General features: G+C 53.0%; 1 protein-coding gene across 5 annotated transcripts; it reads right to left on the bottom strand.

Annotated features, from left to right (window-relative positions):
* Positions 1-57: 57 nt before the first annotated feature.
* Znf385a (zinc finger protein 385A) lies at positions 58-27,091 on the bottom strand. 5 transcript variants are annotated; one of them, XM_048362893.1, is made up of 8 exons: positions 26,965-27,091; positions 19,278-19,414; positions 7,914-8,024; positions 5,672-5,834; positions 2,737-2,979; positions 1,793-1,962; positions 1,558-1,653; positions 58-1,441 (listed from the first exon to the last, which is right to left on the bottom strand). In XM_048362893.1, the coding sequence occupies exons 1-8, from the start codon at positions 26,972-26,974 to the stop codon at positions 1,211-1,213; spliced, it is 1,161 nt and encodes a 386-aa protein (XP_048218850.1). In that variant the 5' UTR covers positions 26,975-27,091; the 3' UTR covers positions 58-1,210. The 5 variants fall into 5 exon arrangements, with proteins under 5 accessions (XP_048218850.1, XP_048218869.1, XP_048218857.1 ...); XM_048362912.1 differs by lacking the exon at positions 26,965-27,091 and adding an exon at positions 25,223-25,328; XM_048362900.1 differs by lacking the exon at positions 26,965-27,091 and adding an exon at positions 20,455-20,542.

The raw sequence follows: 27,091 nt of genomic DNA, 5'->3' as shown, positions 1-27,091 counted from the left end.
ATTTTTTTTTTCTATCCCTAAAAGAGCGGGCAAAGACAGAGGCTGAGTCTGGGGAGAGCGGAGGGCAGAACGAATCCAGACTTTATTGTCAGAGGAGGGCGAAGGGAAGGGGTCGGGTGGGGGTCCGAGGTTGCTACATTGTCAAGCAGAAAGAGTTGATGGGGAGGGGAAGGCCAGTGGGGCCCGTCTCCCTCCCGGTGGGTGGGTGATCGGCTGGAAGGGCTGACAAGACGGAAATCACAGGAGGGGTGGGGGTGTCACGCCCCCGCCCGAGTTGTGCAGTGGGGGTGTCACGGGGAGGGGCGGGGTGGGGGGGGTGGGGGAGAGGCTCCTGCGGGGCGGGGCGGGGGCGAGGCTATTGCTTTTTGCTCACAGTTTTGCGGAAGGCGAGGCGGGCACGGGCTTGGACTGGACACCCCTTGCCCCCCTCAATACCCCTTGGGCGATGGGTGCTGGTGAGAAGAATGGAACCCGGATTGGGGAGGAAGGAGGCGAGGGAAAGGTTTACGGGGCATCTCCTTGGTCCCACCCAAGTGCCAGAGATGCCCCCAAGTGCTGACCCCCTCCCCTCGCAATTGGCCCCGGCTAGACCGGGGGAGGGGGCTGGGGCACGGCGCGGGGCGGGCACAGTGAGGTCGCAGGCGGTAACACCAAAGTGCTCTTGAGGGACCCGGGACCCCGCCTGCCACCCTCCCCCTGCGGAGGGTGGGGGGGGTTCACGGAAGCGCTTCAGTTTGGGGTTGAAGGGGGGGGGGCCCGGAGTCCCAGAGTCCGCTTATTGCCAAGAAAATCCATTTCCTCCCTCGCCACCCCATCCTGGGGACCCCTCCCCGACCATGGCTTGTGAACCCCGTTTTGTGCTAGGTTTGGGGGGGAGGAAGGGCTAGATGGACATGGCTTTTGGGAGGGGGGATGTCTCCAAAGGGGGCTCGGGGGTGAGACGGCCCCTCCATTTCTAGTGGAGAGGGAAGGGCAGGGGGCGGGGTTCCCTGAGATCTGGGGTGTTCCCCCCTTTCTGAAGCCCCCCTCCCCCGCTGCCCCTCCCCTTTCCTGGAACCCCCGTACCTTCGGGGTGGGGGGGGAAAGGAGAGCTCGTTCAGGGAGTGCCGGGAAGAGGGGCGGGCTGGGGGCCCCCCCCGAGGTCTGGGGTCCCGGCTGGAGGTGTGTGTATGGGGGGGGGGACCGGACGGGAGGGGGTTCAGGATTGAGGTCAGTATGGGGAGAAGAGGATGGGTCCGTGCGCCGTTCGGATGGGTCCCGGGGCTGGGTGGAGCAGGGGGTGAGTGATGGGCGGTCCCTGCAGAAGAGGTGCGGCCGGAGCGGGGCGCAGAGACAGCGGGGAGCCGGCCGCCGCGGCCATCACTGCAGCCACCGCCAGGGGGCTGGGCAGCAGACCCCCGGCCAGGGACTTGGGCAGCTCCTTGGAGAAAGTCAGCGTGCCCTGCACGAGGAGAGAGGAGGAGAGAGGCGGGACGGCGAGTCACGGTCATGCAAGCCCCGCCTGCACACGAGGGAAGGCCCGCCCGCCCGCCCCCACGGCCCACAGCCCGGCCTCACCGCCAGCTCCCCGGCGCCCCTCGGCTTCTTATGCCGGCTCAGTAGTGGGTTGGGCTTCCCGGCCACGCCATCTCGGTGCCGCCGGCTGGAGATGTGCTGCCGGGCGAATGGGAAATGGGAATAGGGCAACCACAAGGCAGGGCGCTCCAGGCCTTGGCCTTCACCCCTGCTTTGGCACAGGGGTCAGAGCTTGTAGAAGGGGTCTCCGCCCAAGCTGCCAGGATTCTGGACCCACCTGTTTCAGTTGGACCTCGGAGTTGACCTTGACGTTGCAGATCTCACAGTGGAAGGTTCGGTCCTGGGCAGGAGCTTCTGGCTCCCCAGGGGTGGGAGGCCCCAGGCGAGGATATGCTTTAATGGGCCCCAGCCCACTGCGGGCCTCTAGAATTGTCTTGTGCTTAGTACCTGAAGGCCACAGAGAACAGGAGGTAAGGGACAAGGAGAGGCTGACCAAGCCTCAAATGCCCACATTCTCAGTTACAATACCAGAGAGGGTGGGGGCAGGCATAGGATTTTCTCCAAGTCCCTTGAGTTCCCCTCAAACACAAGGTGGGGCAGGGGAGAGAACATCCACAGGTTAAGCTGTAAGGTGAAAAAGCTGGGGGCTGGGGGGCTCTCGCCTGGAAATCCTAGCTACTCAGGAGGCTGAGATCTGAGGGTCATAGTTCAAAGCCAGTCCAGGCAGACAAATCCAAGAGGCTCATCTCCAGTTAACCAGCAAAAAGCTGGAAGTGGAGGAGTGGCTCAAGTGGTACAATGCCAGCCTAGAGCCAAAAAAAAAAAAAAATCCAAGTGAGAGTGCAAGGCCCTGAGTTCAAGCCCCAGTAAGGTAGAAGGGGAAAGCTAAGAGAGTAAAGGACTAGCCAGTCTGTAGTCTTTGCTGAGATCTGAGGATTGTGGTTCCAAGCCAGCTGAGGCATTCTTATTCTATTAACTGCCAAAGAGCCAAACGTAGAGCTGTGGTTCAAAGAAGCAGAGCACCAAATTTGAGTGAAAAAGCGGGTCAGTGCCCAGGTCCCAAGTTCAAGCCCTAATACTGACACCATAATAAATGAATGAATGAGTGACTAAGGGGTGGGAAGACAGATTGGCAAGTCTGAGAGGGCTCAGGGTAGCTAGGATGTCGGCTTCAGGGTGGGCTGAGGACAGGAAGTGTGGATGGCGTGGAGGAGTCCATACCTTTGTTATGCGCCTCAAGCTGGGACAGGGAGTTCACAGCCACCTTGCACAGTGCACAGTAGAGCAGTCGCTTGGCTTTCTCCTCCTCCTCTTTGCTACCTCCAGGCAGGGCAGCTGGGGCTGGAGTCCCCCCTTCCCCTCTGATTATACCCCGGCCAGTCTCTGGAACACTGGGAGGAGATGGGGAGCCAGGCTGTTTCTCTGGGGATCCGGGGGCTGGCCCCAATCCATTCTCCATGGAAACTGTTGTGGGGAGAAACATGGGGAGGGGGGTCACCCTAATGGCTTTTGGAGAAGCTCCTTCATGTGGAGACCCACCCCCACTTCCTGGAGGGCAAAGGCCCAGAAGTCCCCACCCTGTGACGACACTCATGCTCTCATGCCCTGGGTCAGGGCCAGATGTGGTCCAGCTGCCACAGGCTGAGTGTGAGACTCCAGTGTCTGGTTCATTCTCCATCAGCTGAGAATGGTCAAGGTGGTCTGGCCCCATCATTCAACTTTGAGGGTGAAGCTGACAGCCTACTGAGTAGTAGAGCATGGATTCAAACACCCTTCTCCCCACGCCCTTGCCTATATATCACCGATGGTCTGCCAGCCCACCCAGGGTTCTGATCAGGGCAAGCCCCTTCCCAGAGTCCTTCCCAGCTCCAGGAAAGCGCAGCAAGAAGGTGTAGAACCTGGATGAAGGAAGGTTAGGAGAGACAGACGCAGAACAGCAAAGGGAAACAGAAACGGCAGAACCGGAGAGGGAAGAAACAGGGATGCAGGCTCTTCTATAATTCATGGGCACGATTAAAGATGCACAGGCCCCAGGCCTCTGCAACTGGGTTCTGGCCTCTGTACAGGGGAAACTCTAGCGCTCCCATTCTTGCTCCAGCAACTGATCCAGTTTCCGGGTCATGGGGTAGGGGGGGGGTGGGGGGGGCAGAGGACTGGGGAGAGCTGGTAGAAGGGGGGATTTGTGACCCTTGTTGGTATCCATTTGTTTGTTTGTCCAGCCTAGGATCCTTCTCTCTCTTTCTCTTATTCAGTTCTGACCTTCTCCACCAATCCAGACAGCACGTTTCTATCCCAGACTGGACAGGACTTTGGTTTTATGAAAGCAGGGTGGGTACAGTTATCTCACTCTGCATCTTCAGAGACAGAATAGGAAGTAAATGAGATAATATACATAAGGAACCTAGAACAGTGCTGGTCAAGAAATGTTAAGCACTGCTACCACACCACCACTGCCATCCTATATCCACTTTTTTTTTTTTTTTTTTTTTGGTGCTGGTTCTGGGGCTTGACCTCAGGGCCTGGGTGCTGTCCCTGAGCTTCTTTTGCTTAAGGCTAGCTCTCTACCACTGTGAGTCACAGCTCCACTTCTGGCTTTCTAGTGGTTAATTGGAGATAAAGAGTCTTATGGGACTTTCCTGCCCAAGCTGGCTTTGAACTGCAGTCTTCAGATCTCAGCTTCCCGCGGAGGCAGGATTACAGGTACCAGCTACTGGTGTCCAGTTTACACCCCAATTTTATATAGATGTTGGAAAATTCATTTAAGATGATCAGGTTGGGGCTGGGAATATGGCCTAATGGTAGAGTGCTTGCCTTGGATACTTGAAGCCCTGGGTTCCATTCCTCAGCACCACATATATAAAAAAAGCCAGAAGTGGCGCTGTGGCTCAAGTGGTAGAGCGCTAGCCTTGAGCAAAAAGAAGCCAGGGACAGTGCTAAGGCCTTGAGTTCAAGCCCCAGGACTGGCAAAAACAAAAAACCCAACAACAACCAAGATAATCAGGCTGGGAAACAGCCAAAGCATAATTAGAACTCAGGCCTGCTGCCTCTATCTGCAGGTCTGATAGTGGCTCCCTGGGAGGGGGAGGGCTTGGGAGGTGTCCTTGGGAGCTTGAGATTCCAAGTTGGCAGGCTTGTGTACTCTCTCTCTCTCTTTTTGGTGTTGATAATTGGGCTTGAATTCAAGGCCCTGTGCTCTTGTTTGGCTGTTTTTACACAAGGCTGGCATTCTATCACTTGAACCATGCCTCCAGCTCTGGCTTTTTGCTGGTTTAACTGGAGATAAGAGTCTCATAGACTTTCCTGCCTGAGTTGGTTTTGAACCTTGATTCTCAGATCTCAGCCTCCTGAGTGGCTAGGATTCTAAGCCACAAGTGCTCAGCTTTTCCTTGCTCTTGTGGTGAGGCAGGAAGGGCAGGCCAGGATCTGACAAAATAGGGACAAGGAGGATGGATGTTAGATTTCTCTGGAGTTGGCCAGGACTGACATCAGATGTGGCAATCTTGGGATGGGGGTGGCTTGTATCTTCTTGTCCCCATATTCCCTCTTCCTAGTTTCTTGGAAGTATGGTTCAAGGATGGCCACCAGCCATGAGGGTAAAAGAATTTCAGAGCTGTTTTTTGTATATATTTTTTTTATAAAGCTGAAAAAAGAATGCAAAGATTTTAAGGTCTCATTCTCTTATTTGCCAGAAAAATCAACTCTGGCTCAGGGAGGCCCAAAGTTCTACTGAAGACATCCAGGGAGTTGCCTGATTTTGTGTTGTTGTTGTTTTTTTTTTAAACCCAGACTTCCCTGGGGAGCCCTAACTGGGCTCAGATATCCTGATTCTGTCTCCCCAAGATGAAGGGGGCTATCTCTGAATTGGATGATTCCCTTTTTCTTGGGGAGTCTTGCCAGGTGGCCTCACCCTCGCCCCTCTGAGTCACTGGGCGTTGGGGAGGACACAGTAGGGACTCTGTTGAGAGAAGCTGAGGCAGGGATGGGTGGGGGTGACAGGATGGAAATTTCACATCACTGTGTCTGGCTCTGGCACTCACCTTGGATGGCGGTGCAGGATGGGGATTGAGGGAGGAGGAAAGAAGCAGGGGAGAGAACACCAAAGACCGAAGAGTGTGTGTGCAGGGAGGTATGTGTTTGGGGGTAAGATTAGACACACCTGGACGGGGGGTTACCCCATCTGCACTTGGAGGGGCATTCCCTGGTGGAACTGGGTCTCCAGGTTCCCGGACACCAGGCTCCCTGCCTCGGGTCTTGGCGGCCTCGATGCCCTTGACTCTTCGGGCGTGGCGATTACCCTTGTAGTGCGCCTCAGCCTGGCTCTTGAGGGATGGAAGAAGAAAAGGGAATCTGAGATTGCCTTTTATCCCCATGGCCTCTCCACAGAGCTGCTTTAGGTCCCAGGGTGGTCTCAGCAGACTACAGAGAGAATCTTTGCTATACTTCTGAGATATATAAAGCCCCCCTGCTGACAAATCTGGTTACTCCCGGAGCTTCCATGAGCTCCTCCAGCTTCAGTCTCTGGGAATATAGACTCCCCACCTGGCTCAGACTGCACCCCACCATCCTAACCAGGGGCTGACTTTGGACTCAGGACCTTTCCCTAGTCCCAAGGTAGAGGGCAACCCTATGAGAGAATGCTAAACTGACAGAGGCCTTAACAACAAAGTCAACTGGTCTCCTCTTAGACCTGTAGGCCCATGTGCCAGAGTCCCTTAATTCTCAAGATCTTGCCTTGCTGCTTTCACTGTCAGTCCAAGGAGCTCTGATGCCTGGGCTCTGTCCTGACTACTCTCCACCCCTCCAGGGTCTAATTTTCCCTGAAGCCTTTGTGGACACCCTGGAGGACCCTGGCCTCAAGCCCAGCTCTGGAGACAGGAGACAGCAGCAGAGACAGCTGTCAAAACAGAGCCACTTGATGGGGAGGAAGAGGGAGGGCCTAGAAAGGGGAGGGCTATCCACTATTGGCTCCCCACCACTCCAATCTTACTCCTTCCACCAATGAGTGGAGACAGGGTTGATAGATAGGATGCCTGGGGTCTAAGCTAAGCAAGAGGCCTCATGCTGGCTTGGTTCTGGCTCCACCTACCTACTGCCTGCCTCTGCCCACCACTCCCATTTTTTTTTTTTTTTGCCAGTCCTGGGCCTTGGACTCAGGGCCTGAGCACCATCCCTGGCTTCTTCCCGCTCAAGGCTAGCACTCTGCCACCTGAGCCACAGCGCCCTTTCTGGCCATTTTCCATATATGTGGTGCTGGGGAATCGAACTGAGAGCTTCATGTGTAGGAGGCAAGCACTCTTGCCACTAGGCCATATTCCCAGCCCCCACCACTCCCATTTGCACCCCTGCTAAGAATGGACAATGCTGGAGGCACAAGGTCACCTAAACAGGGTGGAAATGAAAGGTGTGTGGATATACAGGAAAGGAAGATGGGCAGCCTAGAAGGGGTAGAGCAGTAGTGTGCAGTGTGCAGTGTGTGTGTGTGTGTGTGTGTGTGCATGTGTGCTGGGTGGAGAAACAAAACATGCTTTTCCCCTAATCAGCATAGTGAAGATCTGCTGTTTTTCTCCAAGAGCTCTCAGAGTCTACACCCCATAAAGTCTCCTTGGATCTAAACAAAGGACCCCATGGAGCTTGAGAGGGAGGAGATCTGGGTGGTGGGATACCTGGGTTTGGATGGCTTTGGGGCATGGGGAAAGCATGAAGGGGCCCAGGTCTGGTCTTTTTATGTGATTTGGAGGTAGGAGGGTAGAAATGAAGTAGAGAGAAAAATGAAGCCTGGAAGTGGGAGGGAATCAGATGGGCCTGGTTTCAGCAGAGCGCAGAGAGGACACAGGATCTGTGGAGAAGCCAGTGACCTAACTCAGCCCTGCACCTAAGGACCAGAAGGACGGAGGCCACCCTCCCACCCACCTAGACATCTGCACTCCTAGTGCCCCTGAGCCAGGGGTGCCTCAGTCTCCAAAAGAGGGAGAGATCAGCCTTGGAGAACTAATCTATTTCATGTCAAAACTATACCACAACAAGGTATCATCCCTCTTAAGTGCTTTCCATTAGCCCTTGTCCTTCCTGTAGTATCCTTGTTCCCCACTCCCCCCCCCCCTTTTTTTTTTGGCCAGTACTGGGCTTGAACTCAGGACCTGAGCACTGTCCCTGGCTTCTTTTTGCTCAAGGCTAGCACTCTGCCACTTGAGCCACAGGGACACTTCTGGCCATTTTCTGTATATGTGGTGCTGGGGAATTGAACCCAGGGCCTCATGTATAGGAGGCAAGCACTCTTGCCACTAGGCCATATCCCCAGCTAACCCGCACCTCTTAATTCCTACCCCTCACCCACAGCTCTCAGTTTTTGCCCCTCCCTTGCCTCCCCCACCCCGAGCATGAGTGGCTGGGCTTCTTACCTGAGAATTGAAGCGGATTTGACAGACATTACAGGAAATGACTGGCCGCTTGGTCTTGAGCAAGGGCCCCCCGAAAGTGTGGGAAAGCACAGCCTTCTGTACAGGGTCCATCTGTGGAGGTAAGCCGGGGTGAGCCAGGAACCCCAGTGCAAGCTCAGGTCTGTCACCCTGCCCCTCCCTGCCCCTTCATCAGCCAGGTGAAACCAAGGTCCCAGAGCCTCAGTCAACAGATGCTCTCCAGCCCAAGCCCCTTCACAGCCCCGGAAGCTGCTGGCACCACTGGTCCAACACGCTCCCATCTCACAGAAAGTAGAATTCTCAGTGGTTTGCCCAAGGCTCACAGGATGACTTAGCAGCAGAGCCAGAAACCAAACCTGGACTCCCGGCTTGGTCCACCATACCATGAAGGTCCAACTCTGACCCCTTGACCTATCTGTCTGAGTCCCACTGACCGAAGTACTGAAGCACTGTAGTTCCTAGGGCCTTCAATGAAAGCCTCTGAACCCTACTGGCATCACTCTGGGGTAGGCCTGTCTGCCAAGACCAGTGTCTGCTCCCAGGAGACAGATGTTCCCAGCGCCCCAGCTCTGAGCCCCACTTGACCTAGCCTGCTTCTCTGGACCTCTTTAAGGTAGTAGCTTCTAGAGGGAGTCAAATAACTCAAGAGAGAGAGTAGTAGTGGCTCTGGGGAATACTGAAGGAGAAGGAGGAATGTGGACAGCTAGGGTGGCTTGAGACAGCTCAGAGATCTTCTGAACCTCTGATCAACGGGACTTTGGGGGTTGGGCTGGGAGGCTGGGTGGGATTAGGAGCCATCTCTGCCTCCACCCTGGGTCAGCAGATGTCTTGGCTGCTCCTGCCCAGAGTTCACAAGAGGAGAGGAGAGAACAGCCTTTCTTTGAGGCCTTCTGCTATCAGGGAGGAAACTAGGGGCCCAGAGGCCTGAAAACTGCCTCCCTGAACAGTTGTCCTCCCTTTGGGCCCCTATAGGCTGCCCAGGAGGGGCACGACTGGAAAGCAGCTGAGGCCTTGAAGGATTGGATGGTGCAGGGACCTTCAGAAGAATTAGGACGGGAACCTTATCTTCCAGGTGGATGAAATTAAGGAAGACATAGTTGCTGGAGACTTGGGGGTCCTTAGCTCTTCAGTTGAGCCCACCTTGTACCGCACCAGTTTTCAGGGTTCCTGGGAGACATGGCAAGAGACAGAACATGGAGCAGAGTCTGGGAAAGCCTACCTGTCTGGACTGCCTTTCCCTCACCCAGGAGTCTTACTACCTGGTTTGGGATTTATGTCAGGAAAGAGGCGTCAGCAAGCCTTGTGAACTGGGCGCTGGCCTCACCTGCTTTGCCATAACCAGGTTCATTCAGGTAACTGGCATGACAAGTGTCACCTCTTGGCTTATGCCTGGCTGGAATTCGCCCTTTCAGTGGCTCTCTTCTCACAGGAAACCCCCTCTGTCCCCCCACATCCAAGGAAAAGCCAAACAGGAGAAGAATGGGTGTGTCAGTGTGTGTCAGGCAGGCTGTGATCAATCTGTGCATGGGTGGAGTGTGAACGAGTGTCATGTACTGTGTGTACAATCATTTATGTATCAACATTTCTGTGTTGGGGGCTTTGCTGACACTACGAATGGTCAGGTTGTGTAATCTTCAGCTGTGTGTTTGTCTGTGTGGATCTGATGTGTTTGGCAGAAAGAAAGACAGACCAGGTTGGAGACAGGCTTTAATCAGAGAGGGGAGACAGATTGCTGCTCGCAAGCTCCCCACCCCCGGGCTTGTCTTTCCTATTCAGAGACCCCCCACCAAATCTGCCCTAGGGTTTCCTAACCTCCATGCTTCCTCATATGCTAGGTGGGGAATGGGAATTCAGCCCAGAGAGAAACCCAATCTGGGCCAGGAAACCTAAGTCGCATGAAAACAGTAGGGAGAGAAGAGTAGGATGGAGAGGGGAGCACGGCCTCCTGGTTCTGTCCAGGCTCACCCCATCACTCCAGCTGGCTCCCCAGAAAGGCAGAGGACCCAGGACCTTGCGGATGAGTTATGGACTGACCATTCTAACCTCTACCCCCTGGGAATGGTCCAGGGCAAGAACTTTAATTTGCACAGCCTTCTTTCCAGGTTAAAGTCCTGAAACACCAATTAGGGGTGAGGCCTGGGGAGGGGGAGAGGGCAGCCATAGAACCAGGGAGACCCTCCCTCCTTCTCCAGGAATTGAGGAGACATGGGGCTGAAGGTGAGGGTTCCTGGGCCCAATCCTGGCGCAGGTGGAATGTGAGCCACTGGAGTGCTGCTTCAGGCCAAGGTCAGGAGGCCCTGGTGACCTAGATGAGGGCTCCCTGGGGAGGGGTGGCGGCCAGCATCTCTCAGAGCCCATCTTACTCCAGAGCCCCTTTTGTGGGATGGTTGCCTAGACGTTGTCTGGCCAAGTCCCCCCCTGACTGCCCTCCCCTAGGCCTGCCCTCCAACAGGACACGAAGGGGAATGACTCCCTGAAGCTGGGACAAAATGAATCAGGAAGGGCAAGGGGGAGGCAGGTGGGAAACAGAGGTGTATGTGTGTGTGTGTGGGGGGGGAATGACTGTATTTCCTTCCACTGCTTTCCATCTCTTAGAACCCGCTGCCCTGGTGGGGCCACCTCACTTACTCACCCTCGATATCAGGGGATGAGGGAAGAAAAAGAGTGAAATCGTGGGGCTGGGAAAAGACCTGAGAGCAGGCAGGATTGGCACAGGAAGGAGCAGGTGGAAAGGAGCTGGTGGGGAAGGAGTGGAGGGGGGTCAGGCCTGGAGAGGAGGAATCTGGACAGTGTGGTGATGTGAGGGTAGATGGAGAAGATCTGGGAGCCCCTCCCCCCCCAAGGACCTGGGACGCAGAGGGTGGGGTATCAGAAAGGCGGCAGAAGTGGGGGGGGGAGGCGAGGGGATGTCGAGGTTAGAGGGCCGCGCCGTGGAGGGGGGATGGGCCCCGCAGGGGCAGGGCGGGCGGGGACGGAGTGGGGGGGCGCTGCGGCAGAGCTGGGGAGGAGGGGGAGGCGGGGAGGGACCGGGTGGCTTACCCTGCAGGACCCTGGGGGCCGCGGCTCCATACACCCGGGCGTGCAGGGTTGGGGAGCTGCGCCTGGCCGGGGAGGGGCCGGGGGCCAGGCCAGGCCGGGGGCCAGGCCAGGCCGGGGACGCGGAGCTCGTTGCCCAGGCGGCTCGGGGCTGTGAGGCCGGGCCGGCCCCGGAGAAGGGGAGGCGGTGCCGGCTGAGCTCGGAGCCCCGCCCCGGAGGTGGGGCTGAGGCCGGGAGGGCGGAGACAGGGAGCTGGCGAGGACGTGGGGGGCCGGGGCGCAGAGGAGACCCAAGGATGGATGTCTGTGTCCAGACACTGCTTTCGGGAAAGACCCCGCCCTGGCAGGTTGGGGGGAGGAAGAGAAGGGGGTCACTTTGCCCTGCTTGGGGGGGTGGGGCAGGCATTGACCTGATGACCTAGGCTCCCCAAACTGGGGTTCCATTTTGGGTTCATTGTCCCCACTAATTCCTCTGGGTGACTTCTCGTCAAGCTGGAACATTTGTCCTTCCTCTCGCCCTGACCCCCCAGAAGAAGGTTCTCCCCCCCCCGCCCACCTAACCAGCACCCCCAGCCTCCCCAGCCCCGGTGCTGTTCTGTCTGCTGCTGTTTGCAAAATCCTTTCCCTCCCAAGGACTCTGAGAAACTGAGTCCGGGTACCCCGGAATCTCGGCGATTCCTCTCCACGGCGGGGATGTGGGGGTGGCGACGGGGCGGGGGGAGGGGATCGCTGCACAGAAGTGATCTCAGATTTGGGGACATCATCTCTAACCTCTTCCGACACCCTCCCTGCCCCCCACCCCTTCATCCGCCACCTGCCAGAGCATCCGCTTTTCCCAGGCTCGGCTTTCGGGCACCTGCTGCCCCCTGGCGGTGGAGTTAGGGGAAGCTGGGGAGGGGGATGAAGAGTCCACCCTCTTCCCCATTCCCCCCACTCCCCCATCACAGTCTCTCTGGACAGGTCCTGGGCTTCCCCTCTCACCTCGAGGTCTCATCCCCTCTCATCCCAGAGCACTCAGAGAGATGAATGAGTCAGGCTGGCTTTGAGGGACAGTGAGGGACTTCCAAGGGCAGAAGGAAGCAGTAGAGTGAGAGGGAGGAGATAGGAGGGGAGACAGTAAAGAGAGAGAATCCAAAAGGGGGGAGGGGGTAGAAACTGTCCCCACATAAGAGAGGCAGAGACTCTGCCCAGAATAGAAATAATACCACCACCACCAACCATCACTTCATGTGGATTGAGCCCTTGGAATGTGCCAGCCCTGTGCGGAGCTCACGGTGCGGATTATCTAATTGAACCATCACAGCCACTATATGAACCAAGTACTATTATTATCTGCATGTTATAGGTGAAGGAACCGAGGTTTAGAGAGGTTAAATAATGTGCCCAAGGTCATAAGCTAGTAAGTGGCTGAACTGGAATTTGAATTTAAACCCAGGCAGCTTGACTCCAAAGCCAGGTACTTAACTGCTGCACAGGACTTCCAAAGGCCTGTCTGCAGCTTTTCTGCAGACCTCATTCCCTGCAGAATTTGACACTATTGATGCAGCCCGCCACACTCTCTCCCTTGGCTTCTCTAACTCTACAGGAACCTATTTTCCTCCCCACCCCCTCCAGTGGCTCCTCTGTTTCCACTGCTGGAACCTTCTCCTGTTCCCACTGCCCAATTCTGCTTATTTCCTAAGCCTCAGGTCTTGACCATCTACTTTGTTCTTTCTGTTCCTCCTTAAATAAAAATAATAGCAGAAATGTAGCGATGATTACAGTTAACACTGATTGAGCACTTTGTACTGGGCATTATGATTATGTAATAGGATTCATACAACCTTGTGAGTTAGTTCTATTACTATCCCCCAAATGAAGTGTTTTTTTTTGGGGTGGGGACAGGGTCTTTACATGTAGACCAGGCTTCCTGAAACTCCTAAGTTTTGTCTCAGATTTGTAAATGCTAGGATTATAGGTGCTATGCCACCATGCCTGGCTCCTATCTCATTTTATAGCTGGTAAACTGAAGATTGTGGATGGTTAAATGACTTGCCTAAATGCATACAACCTGTATTTTTTTGTTTTTGTTGGTGTGCGTGTGCGTGTGCGTGTGTGTGTGTGTGTGTGTGCCCGCGCGCCCGTGCCCATACTGGGGCTTGATCTCAGGGCCTGAGCATTGTCTCTTACTTAGCTTTTAAGCTCAAGGCTGGTGCTCTCCCACTTGAGCCATACTCCACTTCCAGCTTTTTGTGGCTATTTGCAGATAAGAATTTTAGGCTGGCTTTGAATCTCAGTCCTCTGATCTCAGCTTCCAGAGTAATTAAGATTTACAGTATGAGCCACTGGTACCTAGCTTCAAATGTTGTTTTTTTTTCTTCTAGGTCTTATATACGTGATATGCTCCAACCTGAGACATCTTCTAAGGCTGCTTTTAAAACGTCCTAATAAGTGTCAGTGGCTCACACCTGTAATCCTAGTTACTCAGGAGGCTGAGATTTGAGGATAGAGGTTCAAAGCCAGCTTGAGCAGGAAAGTCCATGAGACTCTCATCTCCAATTAACCACCAGAAAACCAGAAGTGGCACTGTGGCTCACGCGCTAGTCTTGAGCTGAAGAGCTCAGGGACAGCTCCCAGGCCCACAGTCCAAGCCCCATGACAGACACAAACAAAACAAAAACAAAAACCTTCTAATAAGGCTGTTGCCAGTAGCTCATGCCTATAATCCTAGATACTCAAGAGGCTGGGATCTCAGGATCATGGATTGAATCTAGCCTGGGCAGGAAAGTCCATGGGACTCTTATTTCCAACTAAGCACCAAAAACAGCCTCAAGTGGGAAAGTGCCAGCCTTGGGCAAAAACGCTCATGAACAGTGACCAGGCACTGAGTTCAAGCCCCAAGATGGCACCAAAAACAAAAACCCAACAAGTCAACCAACCAACCAACAAACAAAACCACCAAAAACAAGCCAAGAACTCGTGGCTCATGCCTGTAATCCCAGCTACTCAGGAGGCTGAGATCTGAGGATCACAGTTTAAAGCCAGTCCAAGCAGGAACATCTGTGAGACTCTTATTTCTAACAAACTACTCAGAGAAAAGCTAGAAGTGGAGCTGTGGCTCAAGTGGTAGAGCACTAGCCTTGAGCAAAACAAGCCCCTGGACAGAGCTCAGGTGCAGAGTTCAAACACCAGCACCAGGGGCTGGGGATATGGCCTAGTGGCAAGAGCGCTTGCCTCATATACATGAGGCCCTGGGTTCAATTCCCCAGCACCACATATACAGAAAATGGCCAGAAGTGGCGTTGTGGCTCAAGCGGCAGAGTGCTAACCTTGAGCAAAAAGAAGCCAGGGACAGTGCTCAGGCCCGGAGTCCAAGCCCCAGGACTGGCCAAAAAAAAAAAAAAAAAACACCAAACAAACACCAGCACCAGGGGGAGGGAGGAGGGAACTCATAATAATTGCAGATACACACCTGCAATCCCAGCACTTTGGAGGCTGAGTTGGGAGGATCCTGAGTTTGAGGCCAATCTGGGCTGCATATCAAGACCCTGACTAATACAACAACAACAACAAACCAAAATGAGAACTAGATGTGATGTTTTAAACTTGTAATTCTAACTATTAACGAGAGTGAGATCAGTTTGAGGCCAGCTTGGAAAAAAAATCTTGTGAGCCTGACATCTCAACCAATAAAATGCTGAGTGTGGTAGAGTGTATCTGTCATTCCAAATACGCAAGAGGAGGGAATAGGAGGATTGAAATCTGGGCCTGTCTGGGCATAAATCAGAGATCCTACTCAAAGTATCACTAAAAGCAAAAAGAGCTGAGAACTCAAGGCCTTGAGTGCAAACACTAGAACCACCAAAAGAAAAAAAGAACCCCCCTAAAAAAAACAAAACACACAAATACTAGAGACTGCACCTCCAATTAACCAGCCAAAAAAATTCTGGAGGCATGATTTAAGTGGTAGAGTGCCAGCCATGAATAGGAAGCCTAGTAAGTATAAAGCCCTTGAGTTCAAGTCCTGGTATCATCAAAAAGTAAACAAACAGGGGCTGGGGATATGGCCAAGTGGCAAGAGTGCTTGCCTCGTATACATGAGGCCCTAGGTTCAATTCCCCAGCACCACATATACAGAAAACGGCCAGAAGTGGCGCTGTGGCTCAAGTGGCAGAGTGCTGCCTTGAGCAAAAAGAAGCCAGGGACAGTGCTCAGGCCCTGAGTCCAAGCCCCAGGACTGGCCAAAAAAAAAAAGTAAACAAATAAAGCTAGGTGCTGGTGGCTCATGCTAGTGATACTAGCTACTCAGGAGGCTGAGATCTGAAGACTGAGGTTCAAAGACAGACTGGGCAGAAAAGCCTATGAGACTCTTTTTTTTTTTTTGGCCAGTCCTGGGCCTTGGACTCAGGGCCTGAGCACTGTCCCTGGCTTCTTCCCGCTCAAGGCTAGCACTCTGCCACTTGAGCCACAGCGCCACTTCTGGCCGTTTTCTGTATATGTGGTGCTGGGGAATCGAACCTAGGGCCTCGTGTATCCGAGGCAGGCACTCTTGCCACTAGGCTATATCCCCAGCCCGAGACTCTATTTCTAATTAACTAGCCAAGAAAGAAAGAGAGAGAGAGGGAAGAAAGGAAAGAAGGAAGAAAGGAATAGGAAGGAAGGAAAGGAAGAAAAGAGTGGGAAGTAGCAGTGAAGCTCAAGTGGTAGAAACCCAGCCTTGAGTAAAAAAGCTGAATGAGAGAGTGAGGCCCTGTATTTAAGCCTCATTACCTCCAAATAAATAAATACCCCCCCAACCCAAAACAAACTAAAATCAGCTAGACACTGTGTCTACAAACCTAACTACTGGGGAGGTTGAGATTAGGAGGACTATGGTCTAAGGCTAGCCTAGGCACAAAGTTCTTGAGACTCAATTTCAATCAATAAAGTACTGGGTACAGTAGTATTTACCTGTCATTTCCCTCCCCCCCGCCCCCCAGTATAGGACTGTGGTCTAGGCTGGCCTGGGCAAAAGTAGCGCTCTATTTGAAAAATAATACAAGCAAAAAAGGCTGGCATTATAGCTCAAGTGTTGGTACACTAGTACACCTACCTAGCAGGTGTGAAGGCCATGAGTTCAAACCCCAGTGTAGCAAAATCCCACGAACAGCTGGGCACAGCAGATTAGGTGATCATACTTTGAGCCAAGCCCAGGCATAAAAGTTTGTGAGACTCCATCTCAACCAATGGCTGGGCACAGTGGTATGTATGTGTCATCTCAGTAGCAAAAGTACAAATAGGAGGATTGAAGTCCAGGCTGGCTTGGGCATTAAGTGAGACCTTATCCATGAAATTAACTAATGAAGAAAGAGGCTGATGGAGAGGCTCAAGTGGTAGTGTGCCTGATTGGCAAGTGTGAGAGAGACCCTGAGTTCAAACCCAAATACTGCCAAGCAAACAAACAAGTATTTGGACTGGAGCTGTAGCTCTGTTGTAGAGTGCCTAACTAGTGAGAGGTCCTAAGTTTAAACTCCAGTATCATCAAAATAAAATATTACAGCCTGGTGCCAGTGTCTCACACCTGTAATCCTAGCTACTCGGGAGGCTGAGACCTGATAATCAATGTTCAAAGCCAATCTAGGCTGGAAAGCCTGTGAGATTCTTATCTTCAATTAACTACCAAAAAGTTGGAAGTGGAGCTGTCCCACACCCTGCTGTGGCTCAAGTGGTAGAATGCTAGCTTTGAGCAAAAAATTCAGGAACAGGCCCTGAGTTCAAGCACCAGTACTGGCACACACACAAAAAAGTGGAATGCTACTAATAATTTTTCAAAACTCAAATCATCTGCCACCTTCTCCATCTAGGTTAATTCCTTTCCCTCACCTTAACTCTGCTGTCCCACACCCTGCAAGCCTTCCTTGGGTTCCAATGCAATCTACTGACTTCTGACACAGCATTTCAACACTACAATTGTGAACTGGCTAGTATTCCTAGGACACTGTGCACTCCTTAATGGCCCAGACTGTGTTTTAAGCCCCTAACATCAACTACAGTGCTTAGCACTCAGTAGGTACTCAAAAAAACCTTGTGGTTGAGAAATTGAATGTTTGTTTATATTTCTGTGACAGTGTTTATAGCCTTCCTTATGCTTTTCTGTCTATCTATCTTTATCCTCTAAAAAAAGTCCTTTAAGAGCTGGGTGCTGGTGGCTCATGCCTACACTCCTAGCTACTCAGGAGAATAGCAGTTCAAAGCCAGCCTGGACAGAGAAGTCCCTGAGAGACTATCTCCAATACACTACTCAAAAAAGCTGGAAGTGGCACTGTGGCTCAAGTGAGCACAGAGAGGCTCAGGGGCAGTGTCTAAGCCCTGAGTTCAAGCCCCAGGACTGGAAAAAAAAAAAAAGTCCTTTAAGACAAGTCTGTCTCATCTTCACCCTCCTGTCTCCATGTGTCTGAAGCAGTGCTTTTCTGGCAGTGAGCACCCCATTTTTTTCACTTGTAAATTGAAGGTGATACTAGCATATATAAAGGTCCAGACATGAGCCAGGTGCTGGTGGTCATGCCTGTAATCCTAGCTACTCAGGATCCTAGCTATGCAGGAAGCTGAGATCTCAAGATCACGGTTGGAAGTCAGCCCAGGCAGATAAGTCCAACTAAACACCAAGAAAACCAGAAGTAGAGCTGTGGCTCAAGGGGTAATGTTCTAGCTGTGAGCACCAAAGCTCATTGAAACCCCTAGGCCCTGATTTTAAGCCCCAGGACCAACACACACACACACACACACACACACACACACACACACACACACACACACACATCAAAGTCAAGACATGACCTTGGTGAACTTTTAAGTGCATTTTTGGTTGGGGGCCTTTAGGAGGAGCTTTGTGGGAGCTGTAAGAGCTGTAATCAGACACTGGTGGCTCATGCCTGGTGTCTCCTACTCATGAGGCTGAGATCTGAGGATGGCAGTTTGAAGCCAGCCTAGGCAGGCAGGAAAGTCCATGAGACTCTTATCTCTAATTAACCATCAAAAAGCCAGAGTGGAGCTGTGGCTCAAGCAGCAGAGCGTTCTAATCATACATTAGGCACATAATTGTCAGCCTGGATCAAGTGCCCTTCTGATCTGAGTTTCTGTCATCCCATTTGTCAAATATAACAGTGTCCACACACTGGGCTCTTGAGAAAGATGCAATGAGTGGCACGTAGAAACTCTGCTGTGGGGCCTGGGGCCGTCACTGTACATGTGGCCAAATATAGGTCGATGCTGGATTCTGTGAATTGAATAAAACTGACTTCCCCCAAACCTTTAGCCTCCACTCTTATCCTTGGTCTCAGTTCCAAGGACATGTTGGGCCTTTTTGGCTCAGTGTCCCACTGTACATCTTTCAGCTGGTCCTAAAGTGACCCTGGTGCCCTCAGTTCCAACAACTTCCTTCTCTAACCCTTGCCTCCATCAGCGGCGACTTCCTCCCAGTCACAGAGGCCTGAACCTGGAGTCATCCTTGACTCGCCACTTCTCTCTCCCACTCCTGACTGCAGTCACCATGAACTATCGATATTTCCCTGGAAACACCTCACTCCTCCTTCTGTCCTTTCCCTCACATGGCCACTGTCCTTGGTTCAGTCTATCTTCCCCCAGGCCTATTGCTGGGACAGCCTCCTCCAGCCTTTGCTCCCTTCATCCTGTTACTCCAAATCTTCTTACGAAGTCAGTCACTCCTTGCTCAAGAGAGCAGGCAATGGAGCCAGGCTCTTGGTGGCTCACGCCTGTAATCCGAGCGACTCAGGAGGCTGAGATTGAGGATCACAGTTTGAAGGCAGTCAGGCAGGAAAGCCTATGAGACTCTTATCTCCAGTGAACCACCACAATAAGCCAGAAATAGAGCTGTGGCTCAAGTGCTAGAGTGCTAGCCTTAAGCAAAAAAAACCTAAGGGATAGTGCCCAGGCCCTGAGTTGAAGCCCCAGGACAGGCATAAAACAAACAAACACAACAACAAAAACCCAGGCCCCCCAAAAAGAAAAAAAGAAAAGAAAACAGCCATGCTTGCCTTCCTGCTAATCCCTCTTTCTGGATTCCCAGTAGTCACTACCACCAATTTAGATCTCATTATTTCTCTGGATGGAGGACGGAGTGTGACCATTTGCACCAAATGCTCCATGCAGTATCTGGCCCGTAGCAAGATCCTAGCCAATTTTCACTATTATTACCATTGCTAATAGTATACAAAGAGCCAACAATCTTTGCCTTTGACTATAAGTGGGGAGGATGGGGTCATAAGGAGAGAGTTAAGCACTGGAGGCTCTGAGGCAGAGAAGGGGGTCCACCCAGTAGGGTGGGGTACTCACGGTGCTGTAGTTTCCGAAGAGGCCCAGGGTCGGGGCTGGCTCCAGTGGGAAGGGCAGGATCTGTTTGAGGTCCAGTGGGGGCTGCATGATGGGGGGCTGCCGCAGCAGAGGGAGGGGCCCTGCCCGGCTCAGGCTGCCTAGAAGGGAGAAAGAAACATTCTGGGAGAGTAGGAAGATTGAAGTTTGGACACACTGCCCCTACTTGGCAGCCCCACTTCCTAGCTAGGGCCCCTGGCACCCAGAAGTGCAACCCCCTTGTGGGGGATGGGGAGATGTTATACACATATATATGGGACACATATTTCCCCCGCTAGGCCAGGTCTGTTGGGGACCTGGGGGAGGGCACAGCCCAACCCAGTCTTCCCTTGGGGTGTTTTTCACTTCCCCCTTCTCCAGCACCCATCCCCCAAGACGTTTAGGCACTTACTTTATAGACCCAGGAAAAGCCTCTGCCTGCTGGCGCAGGGGGGGCACTCTGAGCCCTAAGGCCCCGGCCACCCCCTTCTACTCTTCTCTTGCTTTTCCCCAGGGATCCAAAGGTTTGGTGTCTGTCCCAGGAAGGACAGAACCAAGTGGACAATTCACCCCGCTGCCCAAGGATAGACATCAAGGCCTAGATTTGAAAGGGGGCTTCCTAGATCTTTTAGACTCCTTAGAGTTAGGATTTGGGTCCCACCATCATTCTTTCTTTAATTGTCCCTATCTCTAGGGACAGGCCATGGGTGGGGTGGCATTGTGTCCCAGCCCTCCACGGTCCTCCCCTGGCCCCTTTGGTCTCACCGGAATGCTGGGCTCCAGCTCTGTAGGAGGAAGCTGCCCAGGCCTCTGGGAGAGGAATGCCTAGGTCTGACCTCAAGGGGAAATGAAAGTCCAGGCCTCCCCTGAAACGTCTCCTCCCACTACAGTGGTGAGAGGGACCCCACCAGGTTCTAAAGGGGGGCAGCCCAGAGGTGACTAGGACCCTCTGGGCTTCACAAGGCAAGCTTCCTTCTGCAACCCCCTAGCCACAAGCTGTGGAGTTCGGTCTGCTCTCTGCTCCTCCAGTAACAGAGGCTCCCAGGAACAAAGGCAAACCCAGGAGGCTACAGGCCTTGTTCTGTCCTCTCTTGACCTTCTAAGAGCAGGGGGTCCCCAGGATCCTTTCCTGTTCCCTCCATAGAGACTGCCCTTTGCATACCTTCAGTGTCTGGTGCCTGCTGCCCCCAGGCAGTGGCCTGGCCCTGGCCCCCCAGGGGCCTGGGCCTGACAGCGTCCCCTTCCCTCCCTCAGTTCTGCCCTCTGCCCCCTCCTTTGCCATCCCCCTCCCCCAGCCCAGTCAGTAGGATCAGCCAATCAGAGACCTGGAAAAGTGGGGCAGAGGGGAGGGCGGGGGAGCAGGGATTAGGGGAATCTGAGGCGAGAGGGAGGGGGTGGGGAGGGCTCAGGCACAGCTGGGGGCAGGGAGCTGGTCCAGAAAGGTCTGGAGGGGGTCTGTCTCTCCCATCCCATGCCAGGACTAGATGGCCAGAAAGCTTGAGGCCGAGGGGGGTCAGGCTGCTGGGAGCTTGGACTTCCAGATTCTAAGGCCTAATTGAGAAGGGTTAGGATGCTTGGCTTTGGCCTTGAGCTGCTGGGGGTCAGTCTGCCTTGTGTTTTATTTCGTCCTCTGATACCTTCTGTGTTGGGATGGGGTAGGGAGAGCAGAAAGACAGACAGAAGTAAGCAGAAGAGGATGGGAAAGAGTGACAGACACAGGAGTAAGTGGTTGGGAGAAGGGACAAAGGCATGAAGAGAGAAAAGAATAGAGGACAATGGAGAGATGGAAAGGTGAACTGAGGTATAAAAACAGGGAAACCTTGCTGAACACAGAGCTGGGCCAGGGCATAAAGAGAAGGCAGAGTACAGGAAGAGGGAGAAGGAGATGGGAGAGAGAGAGAGAAACAGACCGTTCGACCATCTCCCCTCCCTGGCCTGTCCCCTTCCAGCGTCTACCCACTGCCCCACCCCTCCTTACTGCCTGGCATACTAGGCCAGGGCAGCCCTAACGAGCCTCAGGAATGGTGAGAGAAACCTGAGTGTGGCCAGCGTCCCCAGCTTCCTGCACCCACCCCCAGCAGCTGGTTTTGGGCTGGCACTTGCCCTGTGCAGAGCCCTGGGGACTGCAGCTTGGCTTTCCTCGATTAGTTCCCTGGCTTCTATTCTGAAACCCATCTTAGAGGAAATGGGATATTTTTTTTCCCCAGAAAAAGAAAAAAAAAGCATTAGAAAAAAAAAAAAAGAAAGAGAAACCACTATACTGAAGTGTCAGGTAATGAATTGAGAGTCTTATCACATTTAATCTCTGAGGTGGCAGAGTTTTTATAAAGTAGCTGACATGATTTCTGTCATTTGGCATATAAAAGAAATTGGAACTCAGAGAAGTTAGAAAAACTCAGCTGATATCACATAGCCTCTAAGTATCAGGGCTGAGATTCTTAGTGTGTGTGTGTTCCAGTATATGGGCTTGAACTCAGGGCCTTAGGTGTGGTCCTTGAGCTTGCTTCTGCTCAAGGCTGAAACTCTACCACTTGAGATACAGCTTCACTTCTGGCTTTTTTGGCAGTCAACTGGAAATTAAGAGTTTCTCAATTTTTTCTGCTCGGGAGCTGGGAATATGGCCTACTGGTAGAGTACCTGCCTTGTATACTGAAGCCCTGGGTTCGATTCTTCAGCACATATATAGAAAAAGCCAGAAGTGGCGCTGTGGCTCAAGTTGGTAGAGTGCTAGCCTTGAACAAAAAGAAGCCAGGGACAGTGCTCAGGCCCTGAGTTCAAGCCCCAGGACTGGTTAAAAAAAAACTCTGCTTGGAAACAGTACAAGAAATGTACCCAAAGCCTAATGTATGAAACCGTAACCTCTCTGTACATCACTTTGACAATAAATGAGAAAAAAAAATTCTGCTTAGGCAGGCTTTGAACTGGATCCTCAGATTGCAGCCTCCTGAGGAGCTAGGGCTAGGGATGGGATTTCAATCAAGATCTCTGTAGCAAATTCTTCCTTTGCTACATCATTCCCAAAGGGCTCTGATTTAACTCTAAAGCAGAGATCTGAGCACAGGCTGCCATCTTGTGTATGGAAAGGACAGGCTGAGCAAGGTCCTCACATCTGCTGGGGGCGGAGTCCTCATTTTATCTCTGGATGAAGAGTGAAGGGAACCAGGAAGCAGCCATTTAGGTCTCTACAGCTGGCCCAGGAGCTCAACCTTTCACTGATAAGAGCCTTGGGGTACAGGAGAAGGGAAATGAGACAAGAAGCCTGAGGTGAGATGAAGCAGAGAGGGCATCCAGTAGTTCCTTGTCTCCTTTCCAAATTCCTGTTAGCTCCACTCAGCAATCTGAAGTGGAAGAGGCAGATGGAAGCTTAAGGGTTGGTTGGGCAAAAAAATGGGGCTCTTGAGGGCTGGAGGTGTAGCTCAGTGGTAGAACGCTTGCTGAACATTTGGGAGGTTTAGTCCTTGGTACTGCAAATAAACCAAAACACCAAACAACTAAAACTCAAGATATCTTTGCTTCACATAACTAAGCCCTAGGCTTTCTTCTTCCTTTTTCTGAGAATAATAGTAGTTACCACTTTTTAAGGGTGTAGGCTACTTCAGGCACTTCATTTTTATTTATTTATTATTTGTTTTTTTGTAGGGGGAGTCTTACTCTGTAGCCCAAGCTGGCCTTGAACTCATGATCCTGTTGCCTTAGCTTCTCAAGTGCTGGGATTAGAGGCATGTGCCACTGTGCTCCACTCTGCCAGGTGTTTTATAATTTCCCAGCGGATGGTGGCATAGAGTGAACAGGGTGAGCAGCTGGTTTCACTGGCTGTCCTGGTCTCATCTCTTATCTGCCTCAACTCTCAACTCTGCCTCGCAGAATTGATGTGAGGATTGAACGGATCCATGTAAAGTGCTGGCAGATCACAATGAGTGCTCAATAAATGTTTGTTGAATAAATGAATTCTTATCTGATAGATGATGACAGTTGGCTCATAGAGCAGGAGTTATTTGATCAAGGTCATACAGCTAGTGGAGGATTTGGACATGGCTGATTCCAGAAACAGGTTTTTCTTTTTCTTTTCTTTTCTCTTTTTGTATGAGAGTTTGAACTCATGGCTTTCTTGCTTGCTCAGCTTGCTTGCTGGGCTAGTGCTCTATCACTTGAGCCATGCTTCTAGCCTGGCTTTTTTTGCTAGTTAATTGGAGATGGACTTTTTTCTCTAGGATAGCCTTGAACTATAGGACTATAGATCTCAGCCTTCTGAGGGGCTAGGATTAAGATATGAGCCATGAGCCATGAGATACCTGTCTCATAAGTGGGGCTTTTAAGCACTACACTTTTCTAGGTAGACTGGGGGGTGGAGGCTGGGGAAATAGGGTGGAGAAGCAGGTAAGAAATTTAGAGCTTTCATTGTCTGGTGTGGTGAGGCCTGAAGATAGGTTTGGAGGGAAGAGGAGAGCAAATTGGAGTGTGTGTGTGCAAGTGTGCTTGTATGTGTATGGCACCCATGTTAGGCAGGGCAGGGAGGAGTTGAGGCCTGGCTGGGGCAGGCTATTCCAGAGAAAGCCCAATTAGAGTAATTACCTCCAGTAGATAGAGCCCCACCCAGCTCCACGGAATGGCCACATGCTTTATTGAAGACAGTACCAATGCATTTTAGAGGGGTGAGCTCATAGGCCCTTGGTTGGATGTCCCTCTGTTCATTCCCATCCCCTATTGCACCCCCTAAGCACTCTGCTCAGGTTTCTCTGAGCCACATGGGGCTCTCTTCCCTCCTACCAAAGGCCAGTCTTTCCCTTCCCTTCCCAGGAAGGCCTGGTCATGTCCAGAGCAGCTCCTTAGGTGGAGCTAAGATAGCCCCATGTAAAAAAATGGGAAAGAATAGGAGTGTCTGCTATGAGCTGGCCAGGGGAGTGGCAGCGTCTGGGTAGGCACAGGAGCCAGGCAAGGTGTTGGGTAGGGCTGTGAGTTGGTGTTGGTCTGAAGATGAAGCCAGGATGAGATTAAGATCAGAGACAGGAGTTAAAGTTGCCAGTGGGTAGGGCCTAAGGTGGTGAGAGGCACAGGGTGATCGAGCCCCAGGTTAAAATAGCAGTAAAACTCAGAGGCCAAGGGAGAAACAGAGCTCATCTTGAATCATCATTTTTCCCCCCCTTTAAGTGTGTTTTCTCCCTCTGGAGATATGTCAAAAGGTGAAGAAAGCCTTGATCACTTGGATCTTAGCCTCCTGATCATGTCTGTCCAGGGTTTCTGTCCCCTACTGCCTCAAATTCACCCATTGGGGCAGGAGGCAGGGCAGGAAAAGCTTTGAAGTCAAAGATGAAAGAGACAAGGGATGATTATGAAGCCCTACTGAAAGCACCTTTCCCTAATAACCCCAGGTTAGATGTGGGTGGGGGTGGGGCCTAGAGGGAGAATGTGGCTAGGAAGGGGGAGCTGGAGGCAGGCCTCCCGGATGTCTTGCCCACCTGGCCTGAAATGGGGCTCCCCATCCCCCACCTCTTACTGTATCAAGGGACTCAGTTGGAAAAAAAAAATGGTGCAGAAAGGTTGAGCATGAGCTGGGGCCCTCACTCTAGAACCTTGAACAGGCTCGACAGGGACAGCCACAGAGCTTAGTAAATAAATGAACAATTGCTGGCACTGGTAGTTCGTGCTTATAACCCTAGCTACTCAAGAGGTTGAAATGTTATAATCAAGGTTCAAAATCAGCCTAGGAAGAAGAGTGTGAGATTTTGATCACCAATTAGCCAGTGGAAAGTAGGAGGCAGAGCTATGGCTCAAGTGGTAGAGTGCTAGCTAGCCTCCAGTGCAAAAAGCTAAGGAACAGAGCCCAAATCCTGAATTCAAGCCCCAGGACAGGCACAAAAATAATATAAATAAACAAATGAAGGGGAAAACGCTAAGGTGTGTGTGCTTGGCACAACGGGGGAATTCATCACAATGGCTCCCAGGGACATGCTGTGGGAACCCATTGGTTCCCAATTTCAGAAAATTTGGACCTAGGAATTCTTCCTGTGGCTGGGGTCTTGGTGGGGTTCCAGCTGGTCTCTCACATTCTCCTCTTCAGGGCAAGTCCTGCTCACCGTGGCCTGTTGTGGACAAGTATGCAGGAATGACATAGGCTGAAAGAAAAAGAGCCTGTGTTGTGTGTTCGGGGTCTAAGTCGGGTCTGTGTTGGGGCAGTGTGTGTGTGTGGAGGGGTGCGGTGGGGAATCAATCCCTCAAAGGCAAGGGTGGTATTCACAGAAGGGCAAAGACTGTCTTCTGCTGGAGGCACTCCTGGAAAGGAGGCAGGCAACCAACCAATCATTCATGCCTTGGTTCTCTCATTCATTTAATAGCTATGATGCAGTGCCAGGTGGAGGGGACCCAGACATAAAGTGGTGAGGGACAGAGGCCACGCAGGAGGAGATGGAGGTGGAGGAAGGAGGGCAGTAGGGGAGAAAGATGTTCCTGAGGTCAAACCAGGTAGACAATCAGTGGAAAGGAGCAAGGACAGGCAGGCAGCAGCAAAGGGCCTCAGGACAGGAGAAGGTAGGAGTCTGTTGAGCCCTCTGGCTGCAGCAGGGAGCCAAGCTGTCCCCACAGTGAGGAGTGGGAGGCAAGGCCTAGTAGTAGGGGGTTTGCCCCCCAAACAGAGCCTAGGAATTGACCTCAGCTAGGGCAGAGGGTAGAGGTCAGAGCAGGCTGATGCACTTTGGTAGCAGCAGGGAGGAGGGCAGGGGCCCAGAGTGGAGTCCAGAGCCCAGCTAGGCCCTCTCCTCCCCCATCCCTGGGGCTCCCTTCCCGATGTAGGTCATGAGGATGGGGTGGCTGTGGCAGACGGGCAGTCACAGCCCAGGGGGACTTCCCCTCCCCCGTCCTCGCCCCTCCCTTTCCTGGAGCCCCCGCCCCCGCCCTGGACCCAAGGCCAGGGTGGAGGGGAAGAAGGAACGGCCCAGGCAGCTAGAGCCTGGAGAAAAAGAGAGGGGCAGGTCCCGGCGTGTTGGGGCAGGATGGCTGCGGAGCCAGGCTCTCCGCCGCAGGAGCCGGGGATGGACAGTTTCCCTCCTCGCTTCTCACCCCCCCCCGCCGCCCCCTCCCCCCGCCATCCCAGCCCCCTGATCATCAACCCTCAGGTTCCCACCTCCCAGCACCCTCACCTCCAAGCTGCCCCCACCACCTCTCTCCTACCCCCGCCCCCCACTTCCTCCTTTCCCTCTTATCCTGGGCCCAGAAGGATGTCGGAGTGTCAAAGCTGGGAGGGGGGGGGTGTCGCTGGAGGAGGGGTGGTGGTGGGGGTACCGGGTCAGAACCATCCCCCATGTCCGCCAGGGGCAGCCCCTTCCCCCAGTTTCTCGTGGCCTGTCATATAATATTCATGAGCCTCATGAATACGCAATATCCTCATTATGGGGCGGGGGTCGCACCCCGCCTCCGCCCCCCCCCCCCAGCTTCGTCACTCCCTGGATTCCGGGGAGAAGGGGGAGGGACGGAGAGAGGGGAAAAGGGGACCCTGGACGTGGAGAAGGATGAGGGGGGAAGGGGAGCCGGTGGCTGGCCGGCGGCTGCAGTCACCGCGGTGCTGAGAAGGGTTTTTTTGGGAGGGGGGGGAAGGTGAGGAGGGTCGGGGGAGAAGGAAGGTGACCCACGGAGGAGGACGACCCAGGCTCTTGGGGCCCAGATCGCAGAGGCCACTCACCGAGGATCATGCTGGGGACCCAGGCGCCCGGGATTCCGCGTCGCTCTGTCCCGGGGGCCGTTCTGGCCGGGCTGGGGGTGCGGGGGGTGGAGCCAGGGGAGGAGCGGCGGGCCGGGGGCGGGCCGGA

This window comes from Perognathus longimembris, chromosome 1 (assembly GCF_023159225.1).
Source record: "Perognathus longimembris pacificus isolate PPM17 chromosome 1, ASM2315922v1, whole genome shotgun sequence".
NCBI lineage: Eukaryota > Metazoa > Chordata > Mammalia > Rodentia > Heteromyidae > Perognathus > Perognathus longimembris.
The sequence above is the reverse complement of the archived record's forward strand: the minus strand, read 5'-3'. Positions and strand labels throughout refer to the sequence as shown.